Below are 12,527 nucleotides of genomic sequence, written 5' to 3' on the forward strand. Positions count from 1 at the left end.
GTGGAAGTTGCATCTACTGCAGAGTGATTGGTCTGACTGTATCCTCTGAAATCTTGCATTTTCTCTTGAAATCTGCAAATTGGGTCCCTCTCTTGCTGACCACCTCTGCCTCGGTCCTGCAGATCTCTGAAATCTGGCCTTGACTTATATTTATGCATCTACTCAGATGGCCCGTCCCTCAACCCTAGGCTGCAGTGCACTTGGTTTCCACCAGGAGTTCAGAAGTCATGGCCACCTCTTTCTGCTTGCTTGACTTCTGACACTTCCCTGCCTTGCATGAGCCGTAGGAGCCAGGATTGAGTTCTAAACACGGGAAATGTGCAAAAGCACAGGCGTCTATCTGTTCCCACCCCATTTTCAAGCTATTAGGCGAAAGTGAGGATGATTCTGGCACCCCGATTCGCCTACCTTTTTTCTCTAATTCCTTCCCACAAACTCCTAAGTCAGAAAATTTCCTTTCCTGCTGTGTGAGACTTGCCCTGTGCCTCATGCCATAGATACTCATGAGGTGCAGATCAGACCTGGGGTGTGGGACCACAGGAGAGGAAACAGCTCTTTTCTTTTCTCTCCTTTTTTTTTTTTTTTTTGGTATTTTTCTAACCCTCCACCATGAACAGGTGCTGCATATATTCAGAAAAGGAAAAATAGTCTTTAAAAATTCCACAAAACGTAGCTGAAAACAATCTCGATCTTGCTGCTTACGGAAGTGCCTCCCCCTTCATTATGAGACTATGCAAATGCTGACAGACAGGGAATGGGGGAAACAGCCAGGAACACCAGATGTCGGGCGGGAAACCTTGGGCGTTAAAGACCCCAGACTTCAGTAAGGGCAAGACGGCTTTGCAGAGTCCCTGGGTCAGTGTCCTTTTAGAGGTGTTGCCAGTCAAAGCAGGCAGTCTCCACTGGTAGCATTCTAAGAGAAGACAAAGACTGTTCACTTGTAGGATCGTCCCTGAGAACTGTGTCTACTCTCTTTTGTTTGCCTTCCACCCGTAGCTAGACAACTGTGCCACGTCTCAGGGTTGAACCAGTAGTGATGGGAGAGCCTTGTTTTTGTTATAAATAAGGTGACTTTCCTAACCTCTGCTTTGGGGATGGAGTAGGGGGGATATTGGGGGATTTCGTAGCTCCATAATATCTCTGCCATTTCCCTTCCACCAGCCACTCCAAATAAATAAAGAGAAACCCATGGGCTTGCTATGCAAACTCACTGGATGCCTCCAGTAACTGTACATCAGATCACATCTGCTGAGCTTGTCCGAGAGAGAAATTCTGGAGCTGCCACTGTTTTGGTTCTTCTCAACCAGTCTCTTTGCTTTTAAGTTTCCAAGTGGTGGATCCAGTGTACTATCTGCTTTGGCATTTGTGCCCCGAAAAGATGCTACGTGTGACTGAGTCTCTGTGATTATCCAGGGCTGGGGATACAACAACGGGGAGAGCATAAGGATGGGAGTGGCATTTCCTACTACAGCCGGACCTGATAACTTCAAGGGAAAGGTGCCAAAATGTATTCAATATTGTCTTAATGACTTTTATTTAAAAAAAGTCTATGATGGAGTTCAGCTGCGAGTACTCTTAGGTACTTTAATTCCAAATAAATATGTGTGGACTTGGATTGACTGAACAGCGAGGGAACAGGAATTTGGAAGTGAGTGTATCAATAAGGAAGGGCTCGCGATGTGCAGTCTTACATACAAGAGGGGGCTTTCTAATGTTCTAACTTAACTTCACTAATCTTCAGGAAGCAGCTGTGGTACATTTTGTCCTAAATAAATATTTCTCAAGGGAATACTCAAGTGGCTATTAAAATTTTAAGCGCCCTGCATCTTTTTAAATAAATGCTTTTGCTTAGCAAGTACAAATGCGAGTCCCTGAGATTCCCTCGCCCCACTGACTTCTTCCTAACAGAGCAAGTATTCATTTTTAGGTGAAAAGAGAGGTCAGGACAGTTAGAAGTCAAAGTTATACTGATGAATGGCTATTTCCTAAATGGTTGCAAAATTTATTAGCATCTCTACTGAGACATTTCCTAAGTACTAAATGATGTCAGTGGGTTTTGTGCCTTAGTAAATATCACTAATAAAATTGCCAAAGAGATAACTCTTGTTGAATGAAGAAAAAAATGATTTTTGGTTTAATCACCATGCACAGGAATTAGAGCTGAAAGATAAAGTTCATGGAGAATTTATGTCATATCACTTGAGTAGCAAGAAAAACACAGTGATGCATGGCAAGTCAATAATTTTTAAAATGCTAAAGCAGTTTTAATGTTTCCACTTTTCATGAAGGAAATATCATATTAATAAAACTGCTGTTCAGGGTTAATTATTGGTGCTAAACACTGCTGTGGTATGACACTTAATAGCATTTCCCCCTTTTTTATTCCATTAGCCAGCGATGTGATCATAAACGCTATGAGTTAAGTGAATCTTGTTTGAAATAAATGGACACATCTCTGAAATTTAAAATAGCTTCTTGTATCTCACGTCTCCTGATAGTGGGGTCAGGCACACACAGTGAGGTCAAGGCCAGCCCTCTCTGATTCACACACTTTTCTGACCTCTTTGTCTTAAGCCTGGAACCAGTGTGTTTGACTTCCTGCAGCTCATCTTCATTAGGACCTCTAGTCACCTGGTGGTCATCCCTCCAAAGGTGAACTCGTAATTTCTCTTCTGCCCTCCCTGACACCCTATCTTAACACCTGTCTGGACATCAGTACCTGGGATGCTCTAATCTCTGTAGCTGGCAAGAGAATTCTCCTGGATCACTCCTTTCCGCATCTAGTGATGTGTCTAGTCCTATTGATCTGTCTTTGCAGATCCTCTGCCTAATCCTCAGCCCGTCATTTCCAAGCCCATTCTCACTCCTTCAGCGCTGGTAGTCAAGTATTTTGCCTTTAAAAACCAACACCAATATTTTGTATGCATGTGTGATGATCCAGAGAAGTGTGTTTGTTATAGTTGGGCTGCCCTCCTCATACACGTACATGTGTTTTAATGAAACATAGACCCTAAATTTTAGAGCAACTTTGAACTTGACTACCTTAAGAGAACAATGGTTATGGTTTTGACTTGGCAATGAAGTAGTGATCTCTGTTAGCGGACAGGGGACTCTGAATGGCTTTGCTTCCCATCGCTTCACCTGGCAGATTCCAACCAAAATTTTTTTCTGGACAAAGCTTATGCTGTGTCCATGTGAAAGGATAGAGAAGGAATGACTTTTCCCCTGATTCATTTGGTTTCAGGGAAAAATGGGATTCAGTATATAATAAACATTTACTATGTTATATAAAATATAGGGAAAAATATTATTTATACTTTACTGTCTGTCTTCAAGATTTTAGATTCATAGCAGTATTGTACAAGCTCTGACTAGGGTTCTGTATCAGGGAACAAGGATAAAAACAATTCAAGTTGCGGAGTAAGAGATGCGCTGTACATCTCTTGTCAAATTGGCAACCGGATGTGTCTGCAGCAAAACACAATCTGTGGTTGAGTGGATCCCCTTGTAATTATGCTTCTTTTATGCCTTAGTTTTTCTTTGAATCACCGTTTACTTAGGGCCTTGTACTTAAGGAATTCTGTAAATTCTGTTCTACATGGAAAGCCCCCAACAAACTTTACATAAATCAAGAAATATTTGAAAGCAAGTAAAAGTGCTAGACAGCACTTTTGGATATGTAGTCATTTAGGGTTAACAAAACAAAACGAAACAAAAAACAATCAACTAAACCTGACAGAGCAGCATGTCATCAACAATGACATTTCCAAACCTGATGTTACTGATAGGGGTTTTATTAGTTAATTAAATGTGTGCAAATTACATGCACTGTTGCGGATAATGTGGAAGAGGACATGCATGCTTCACTGAAGCTCAATTTCCTTTTTGGAAATTATCATGGAATCAAATCACTTAACTTTCTAAAATAAGCCACCTCTATTTCTCTAGCCTTTTTATTCTTTATTACAGTGCACTTTTTCACTAAGCTTCGTTTGTTTATAGTTTATTTTTGGTAAGTCTTATACTATTTGGAGGAGGGGAATGTTAGGGGTAAGAGTCTCATTCCAATAGATCAGATTGCCAATGAACTGTCATCCATGTATTAAAGTGGGTTTGAAATACAGCAGGGACGTTGAAAAGTTTGAGCAAGAATTTATGTCATACTTATTCCTAAGCCAAATTTCATTCCCCAATTTTCTGCCCCTCCCATGACTTTTGCTCCGATTTATGGATTTCTTGTTACGAAAATTGAGTAAATCAAACATTTATCTAAACTCCTTGTCTGTTTTCTAATTTAGACTGTTTGTACTTCTTCCAATTTTTCATTCCATCAATTATTTATTCAGGAAATATTGACGGTCTCTAAGATACAGTGGACACTGTTCTTGATGCTGGGAATGTGCTGTTGTTTACAAAAGAAACAATATTCTAACCCTTGGGAATCTTGTTCATTATTAGTACTTTTCAACCTTAAAATTCCATCATCACTGAAAAGCATTTATTTCATTGCTCAGTTGAGGTTGCAGTAGTTGAATCTACGTAAAAAAGAACTGCACGTTCAGAATTTCTACTGTGGGAACTCACCTTTTAAATTACTATAAGAAAGAAATCCAGCCCTTCTTAAAGAATAGCATTCATTGTGCAACAGTTACTCTAATACTAGGGATTACATATCACAAAAGAAAAAAGGTGGTATTTCCTGTTGATAGCCCCTGTTTCAGGGGGTAATTTGCATGTTCTCCAGGAAAATTTCCTTTATGAATCTTGCTGGGGGTTTGTCCATTTCTATTGATCTTTTCAAAGGTGAGTTGTTTGTTCTAGTTCCAATTGTTCTACCAATTTTTGAGAGACAATTGGTGAAGTCGCTAACTACAATTTGTCTGTTTTGCCTTTCTGTTCTGTTTTTGCCTTACATGTTTTGTGACTCTGTTGTTTGGTGCATACACATTTAAGATTACTACATGTTCTTGGTGGGTTGACCTTTTTACAATTATATAATGTCTTTCTCTGTCTTTGGTAATTTTCTTTGTTCTAACGTTTATTTTATCCGATATTAAAATATACACTCCTGCTTTCTTTTGATTAGTGTTTGTATGATACATGATGACTGGGAGTTCTGGCTCTCCATATGGCCTCTACTGGCACCATGGAGGGAGAGGTGGCCTTCTTACTGGCGGGTGGTGGTGGACTGCTTATTCTTTACTAGGTCTTCTGACCCTTTGCCAGAGGGAAAGGAGAGTGCCCTCTTACTAGCAAGTAGGGGTGAAAGCACAGATTTGTCACATATTCTCCACTGATACCACAGATTAAGCCCTAACAGATCAATAATTGTATTAAATGTAAATGGTCTAAATATATTGATTAAAAGACAGACTGGTAGAATGGATTACAGAATATGATCCAACTGTATGCTGTCCACAAGAAGCCTTCTACAAATATAAAGATAAGATAAAGGCTTGTTAAAAGTAGAAGGATGGAAAAAGATATATCACGCAGACATTACTCAGAAAGAAGTGAGAGTGTCTATATGAAGAAATAAACCCACCAAGAAAACATAGCAGCTCTAGATGTGCAATGAATCAAGCAATGGAACGTTAAACATTTTTTTTAATTCAAATTATCTTTTACTTTTCAAAAGCAGGGATAAAAATGGAGTTTTGCCATTGTGGTCTATCATTTTTGTTGCAATACTGTTGATATCATGTAGGGTTATTAATACATAAAATAGTAGTTTGTTATAATCGTATTTGAATATTCTAATTTGAGCAGAATTAGAAACCCCAAAGTATGCTGATTTTGTTCACATTTGCTATTATTTTAATGACATTTTAAGCAATAGTTTAAACGTTTTTGCCACCTGAGAAAACTGTCAGTACCTTCCAAGAAGGAATGAAAATACCAGAACTATAAAAAGAAATGCTCAAAACCTTCAATCCACCCTTTTGTTAATATTCCTAGCTTTAAAATTATCATTATTAAATCCGTATCTATCAAGACAGTGTGTTTCAAACAATCAGTTTTCTCCACGGCCTGCTGTACCCAAGCTAACTGACAAGTGATTATGCAGATTGTGTCATTATTGTATTTTTTTGAAATGCCAATAGACGTTCCTTCCAAAGCAGCAAGGAACTACTTTTCAAATTCACTTAAATGACACACATTATTCTGTCTTTCTCTGGCAGCCCTTCAATCGTGCCTGGAGCTTTATGGGTAGGTGCCTTTAAATTGTGGAGGAGACAAGGTACAATGTTGCATTCATTATTCTAGACAGTTGTCATCGTACTGAAATGAAAACTCTTTTTAAAATTTTAATTAAAGTTCCAGCATTGGCATGTCCTTTGGGTTTCTAGATAATATAAAGATATTTGGACTATCTGGAAATGTTAAAATCTGTACAAACAAAGGAGACCTCCAGTATAGAGATAGATTTTGAGCAGAATTTTTGCCTCTGTTTATTCTTTATTTTGGCAAACATAAACAAACATTTCCAACTTAAAGTTTCTCTTTTATTCCTTGTATGAGACAGATTTAGAAAACAGTTTCATAATTTGAACTCATATTAGCTCATTATAAACAATGATTAAAAATAGCTGTATTCTTTTAGCAAGAGAAAATTAATGCTAGGTTTTTAGTTAAAATCACAGAAGTTCAAATTCAGTAAGGGGGCTGATTGTTCAGTTGTTAGACATCTGAGTATAGTAGAGTTCCAGGGTCAATCACGTATAACTTCTTTAAGAATCCAGATTTTATTAAAATTCAGTTTCTCTTGTTGAAGTGCAGTGGCTGGTGGGTGATTGGAATAACCTTTAGATGGGCATCCATACAGCCTGCCACAAGCATCCAGCAAGTTACCAAGGATTGTGTTAAATGGATTTTACCAACCAAACCTGGTTAGCTTAGGTTATGCGTAAATTTTTAATGTAATAATGACGGATAATCTTGGTTATCATTTGACAAAGTATTAATCATGTAGGTATCTTTAGATTGTAATTTCTTTTTTAGACAAAAATCAGAATGGCTCAGTATCTTGCACTTCCATATTCACTTAGAGAAATGGCATTTCTCCCCATTTGTATTGACTTGTTTAGGTTGCTCATCAGAAGGACTTGCCCTTTGGATAGAGTTCAATGAGAGTTCATGAAGATAAGAAAGAACTCTAATAGATAATGGGTCATCTCATTTATAATTTTGACAAACTGCAGTCTGAAGCTGTATGGGGGGGTCATGACAGCTGTTTTATTCTATTTTTCAACTCTAAGTTGAAATTTAAAATAATTCTTGCATTTGTATTAACTGTCCCAAGGATAACAGGGGTCCAGATTTATGACTAGAGGCTGTAATGATTCAGGATATATTTTGTTGGGGAAGAAGCTTGGTAGCGGTTGGTAGTGGAACGGCCTTTGGGTGGACATCGTACAGCCTGCCACATACTCCAGGCAGATCACAAAGGATTATGTTCAATGGATTTTATCAACCACATCTCGTTAGCTTAGATTTTGGGTAAACTGTGTAATAACGCGAGAGAATATTAGTTCTTATTATCAAACTATATGATTTGGGTGATAGGGAAACAAACTAATCAAAAGAGTCTTACCAGTTATAAAGTATAATAAGTAGTTTGATGGAAAAATAACATTTAAAAATTGACGATTTCTTATAGTTCAGTCTGTCAATGGAACATTTCAGTCTGATTTATTCCCTCAACACATGTGTGAGGTACTAGGAACTGAGTACACAGGATGAACAAGATGACTCTTTGCTCTACAAAGCTTATATTCTAGGGGGGTGGCAGCCAGTGAACAAATAAAGCATAAATATAATTCAGTATCAGGTAGCAATAAGGCTACGAGAAAAGTGGTGCATTAACATGCACAGGGGTAGAAAAATGTAACGTAGTATCACGTAGAAATAAGTCCATGAAGAAAACCAAAAGCTGATGGGAGCATCTTTGTGGGCGGGCAAAAAAGACTCTCAAGAACACAGATCTGAGTATATCTAATGTCATTTAAGAATCATTGTTAGTCTTACTTCTGTTAGAGCCTGCAGTGAAAGATCCCCATTCCCTTTGCTTCAGTCTCCAAATAGCCAAGTTTGTCTCGGAAACTTTGGGCTACCTTGGTCTCACATTGATAGAACGTTCCATTGAGTTATTTGTTGGCCCGTTTCTGGCTTGATGGAAATAAAGGTTTACTTTGGCACTAGCTTACCTTTGATCGACTTTGCTTGCATTAATTCATTTATTCTTTCATCCTTTCAATTTGCAAGTAAGTCAAACTGCCACCTGATTTGGACAGAGGCAGTACCCTTAAAGAGGTGAGATACAATGTGTAGAGAACCATTTCGGATAACAAGAGAGAGCATTTCAGATGTAGATTCTGCTCCTTTGAAGGAGGTGGCTTATCTACAGTGAGTTTGCCCCCTCTTGCTTTTCCTCCATTCTCCCTCGGTCTGCAGTGTCAGTAGGAGGAGATGCTTGAAAATTCCTCCGCTGGATTTGCTTGCATATGGAAACTGAAGCCCCAGGCGTCAGGACATGTAGGTGCTGTTGTTCACTCCTTGAACTTGAGGCAAGCCATCTGACCCCTCTGAAGCTCACTTACCCAGCCACAAAGCCAGGAGTGTGGGTAGGTACTGTCTTAGATCCTTTCCCACGCAGGTTAGTGTGTGTTCTGTTGTTTTAGCCACGGAACAAAAGAAGCACAGAGCAGGTGAAATGTACACACTTGGTTTCTCATTTTGCCCCTCCTGCACTTCTTTGTCTTCACTGGAATTCAGTCTTTACCCAACACAGTTACATTCTTTGTACGATCATGGAGTCTATTAGGAGCACTTCACTTTGGTTGACGTCTTACCCTGTCAGATATTATTGTTCAGGAAGCAGCTAGAAATGCTGGCTGGGAGGCAGCCTGCATCTGAGAGGTAGGTGATAGAATGCGTATGATGAGAAAATGATTCTTGAAGGACACGCTGAATGGTGTCTTGTGCTTATATGTAATTCTGTTGTGGCCAGACAGATGGGTGGCTATAAACAAAATATCTTTTTATTCCCTTCTGAGACATACGCAGGGCTATCCTGCCTTCAGTACTGTCGTGGAGCTGTGTGCAATTAGCTACAGAATGTTAGCCACCCTGCTGGATGCAACTCGGCATCTCTCTCTGTGGTCTATAATAGTACAAAAGTGACATTAAACCTATCAAACGATGGTATTTGGGCAGCATGGCGTCACACAAACCCAGCTGTTTGTGCTAGTGGCTTAGTTTGTCACCAGAGGAGATTTTAGGGGGGAATGTAATGAATGGACAGACTTCTGCTTACTTTTAATGAACCCCAAGTTAATGCTTTGGTCTTTTTCTGCCCATTTAAATGCAAAGGAGCACGTTTCACATCATTACGAAATGAACACACTAATACACAACCTCCTTTCTTCAGTCGGAGCCTCTGCTTCCAGAATTAATAGCTTCCTAGTAGGGAATGTTTGTCATTGTTGCTAAACTCTAAACAGGGGTCTAATTCAGAGGCAAATTTACATCAGCTTATATTTTGACTTTTAATTCCTCTGGCAGCAGAAAAACAAACAAACCAACCAAGAAAACATAATAAATAACTAATGTAAAAAAATTAGAATAACCAGCCTGTTGAATCCATGAGAGCATCTCTTGTGTGCTCCATTTTACTTGGATTAGTGTGTCCTCCATGACTGTAAACTCCTTGAAGCAAAAAATGTAGGTCAGGTTAATAAAATGAATGCTAAAACCAACGCCTAGAAGAATGAGTCATTCAAAAAACACTATGAACTAAAAAGTTTATGCTAATTCTATAGTTGATTCCTGATTTATGATTTGTATCTCTGACTATTTAGTCAAAGTTGAGGTCAGTTTTTATGTATTTATAATTAGGTGACATCAAACATACCTTTTTGCCATCACATTATATCTTCTTTCTCTTTTGATATGACTCAATAACCACAAAAATGGGCAAGTTCTGTTTAGCAGATATTTAATCATCAGTTAAATTACTGAATGCCTCTAGTATCCCAAGCTCTGTCCAGAGATTTCAAGCTTTGCAAGATATAGTTGCTGCCCTGAAGGAGTTTAAATCTAATGCAGGGGTCTAGTGCAGTCTCTGACATCTGCAGAATCATTAGATGAGTCATCAGAATGACCTGGGGATCTTTGAGAAAATAATTCCAAGTGGTTATACAAGCAGATCCTGATTCAATGGGCCCAGTTTGGAACTCTGAAATCAGTCTTTCCCAGAGTTTCCCTCCTGATTTCAATAAACCCTCAAAAACTGGAAACTTTTTAAAAATTGAAATATATTTGACATATAATATTTTGTAAATTTAAGGTGTAGGACATGTTAATGTGATTCATTTATATTTTGCAATATGATGGTTATTGTAATGCTGATTAGCACCTCTCTCATGTCTCGTAATTATCATTTCTTTCTAGTGGTTGGAATAAAGAGTGGGAACTTCTGAAATAAGTACAGTGCTTTAGATGGAGAAGACTTAGAGAACATCTGTCTAGTCCAGCGCTTCCGTTATCATGGAAAGCCCTGGGATCACAGAGCTGGTGGCAGAACCAAACCCAGAGTGATGAGTCGGGATGAAGGACTTTCCCCTCCTGTTCGCTTTCTGTCTCTGTGGCAGCCCTGGAGTTGATGAGCAGGAAGGTCCTTCGTGATTCCACCTCTCGAGGTGTCCGCCCAGGGCATCTTCATCTGCAACAGAGAGTCTCTTCTCTGCACTGGAAGTGGGAGTGACCCAGGGTATCAGTGAATAAGTGCTAGTAATATCAAGTCACGGAGGAGATAATCAGAAGGGAAGAGGGAGCTTAGATGCGGCTTAGCCTAAGTGTCATTAATAGGACCTTTGCTGTATTTGGAAACTTGGAGCAAGTGTCACCCCCCCCTCAGTAATTCTACATCTTTCAGCCTCACTCTCCTTTATTTTAGATGTAGGTTGAATAAAAATAACTAAAAAAAAAAAAAGAAGTAGGTAAAGAAATAAAAATATTAAGCAGTCACTGCTGCAGTTTTCCTGTCTGTCTTCTTCATCAGTGACGTGTGGGCGGGGCAGTCACATTTTCGTTTTCCTGCTGGTGTATTAAGCTTAACGTGAAGGGAAGTTTAGGTGTCATTTTTATCTTCCCAGGAATAGAAAGACTTTTCTTATTCAAAATTAAGCCTATGTCCTGAGACGTGTGTCATGTTGTGATGGATTTGGTCTTTGCTTTTATCTCTAATTGTCGTGTTTTTGAGACGTACCGTGGAGTCCAATCAGTGACGATACAGTCATTGATAAGCAATCAGTTCTCCCATCAGTCAGCCTCTTTAATTGCCGCCTGCCCCTTCTCACTTTGAAACCCATGTAATCCTGGCCTTTGTGAATTAAAAATAGCTCCTGTCTTATATGGCATCAGGTCTAATTAATTATTCATAATTTATTATTTTCCTGATTTTTCTTCTGACTTGGATGTAAATGACACTACAAGTCCAGACTATTTTGGGACTGCATAAGAGCAAACAAAGCGATGGCTATATGAGGGAGGTGAACCAGATGCTGCATCTGTGCGTGTAATGTCATAATAAAGCAGAGCTAAGAGCAGGAGAGAGGTTTTTTCCGTTAACGTTGAGCGCTGCTTAGAGAACTTGCGTTTTCCAGGGTGTGGAATTCCAGGGTGTGGAAGGAGAATTTCTTTTTACTGCAGCTGTACTTAAACATTACATAGAGTGATGTGGTTCCACACGAGTTGAGGGCCGTCGGAGTGTATCTGGGTCTTTCTGGGGACCGCCTCCCACCCCCACCAACATCTATAAGGGAAGAGGAGGATGTGGGTCATCTCCAGTTCTCCAGTGTCCTCCTGCCACTGCTTTGCACCTGCAGGGAAGAATGAGTCCTTCTCAGCCTCCCTCCCTCCCACCCTCCTGCAGAGGATGCGCATCCCGGTGGCTGTCCTGGCTGTACAGCCTGTCCGTGGAAGGGACCTGAAGTGAACAGGGGCTCCTGGTGTTTCTGCTTGCTTCTCTTGGCTCCTCTTTTGTAACCACTTCCTGTGCTAGGTCAGTTACTTCTAAAATGTCCCTGCAATTGACAGCAAAATATGGATAAAATAAGGAGGCAGAAATGTGGGTTCACGACTTCCCTAAAGTAAAAAAGGGAAAATATAACTGAAGAATCCAGTCCTATTCTTGAGAGTGAAAATTAGAAGTTTTTAGAAATAAAAATAACCTACAAGACTTGTTTGTACATCATAGAATATATACTAAGTGGTGGGCTACCTTGGTGTACAGCTGACTGCATCCCTGGTTGTTTATGGAAGAGATTATGCATTTAGAGGGGAAGGGTTGAGGTTGGTGAGAAGACAATACAGAATAAGCCTTTCCTTGGCCTGTTGGTCAAGGTCATCTACACATGTAACAAGAACAGAGACCCTTCCGTGGGACACTGGTCTTAGTCTTGGATGTTAATGCTAGCCCTTGAGCTATGAAAGTTTATAGTATCAAGATATTATGGGCTGCTTTC

General features: G+C 39.5%; 1 protein-coding gene across 11 annotated transcripts in view; it reads left to right on the forward strand.

Annotated features, from left to right (window-relative positions):
- GPC6 (glypican 6) overlaps positions 1–12,527 on the forward strand; it is a 1,040,045-nt gene that overhangs the window by 148,173 nt on the left and 879,345 nt on the right. For 2 of the 11 annotated variants that reach the window (XM_072976442.1, XM_072976441.1), the window contains exon 3: positions 6,183–6,210. The exons of the other annotated variants lie outside the window; for them this stretch is intronic. In XM_072976442.1, the coding sequence (XP_072832543.1) occupies positions 6,183–6,210 (28 nt within the window). The remainder of the gene's footprint in view (positions 1–6,182; positions 6,211–12,527) is intronic. 11 annotated transcript variants of the gene reach the window in all.

This window comes from Vicugna pacos, chromosome 14 (genome assembly GCF_048564905.1).
Source record: "Vicugna pacos chromosome 14, VicPac4, whole genome shotgun sequence".
NCBI classification, from domain to species: Eukaryota; Metazoa; Chordata; class Mammalia; order Artiodactyla; family Camelidae; genus Vicugna; species Vicugna pacos.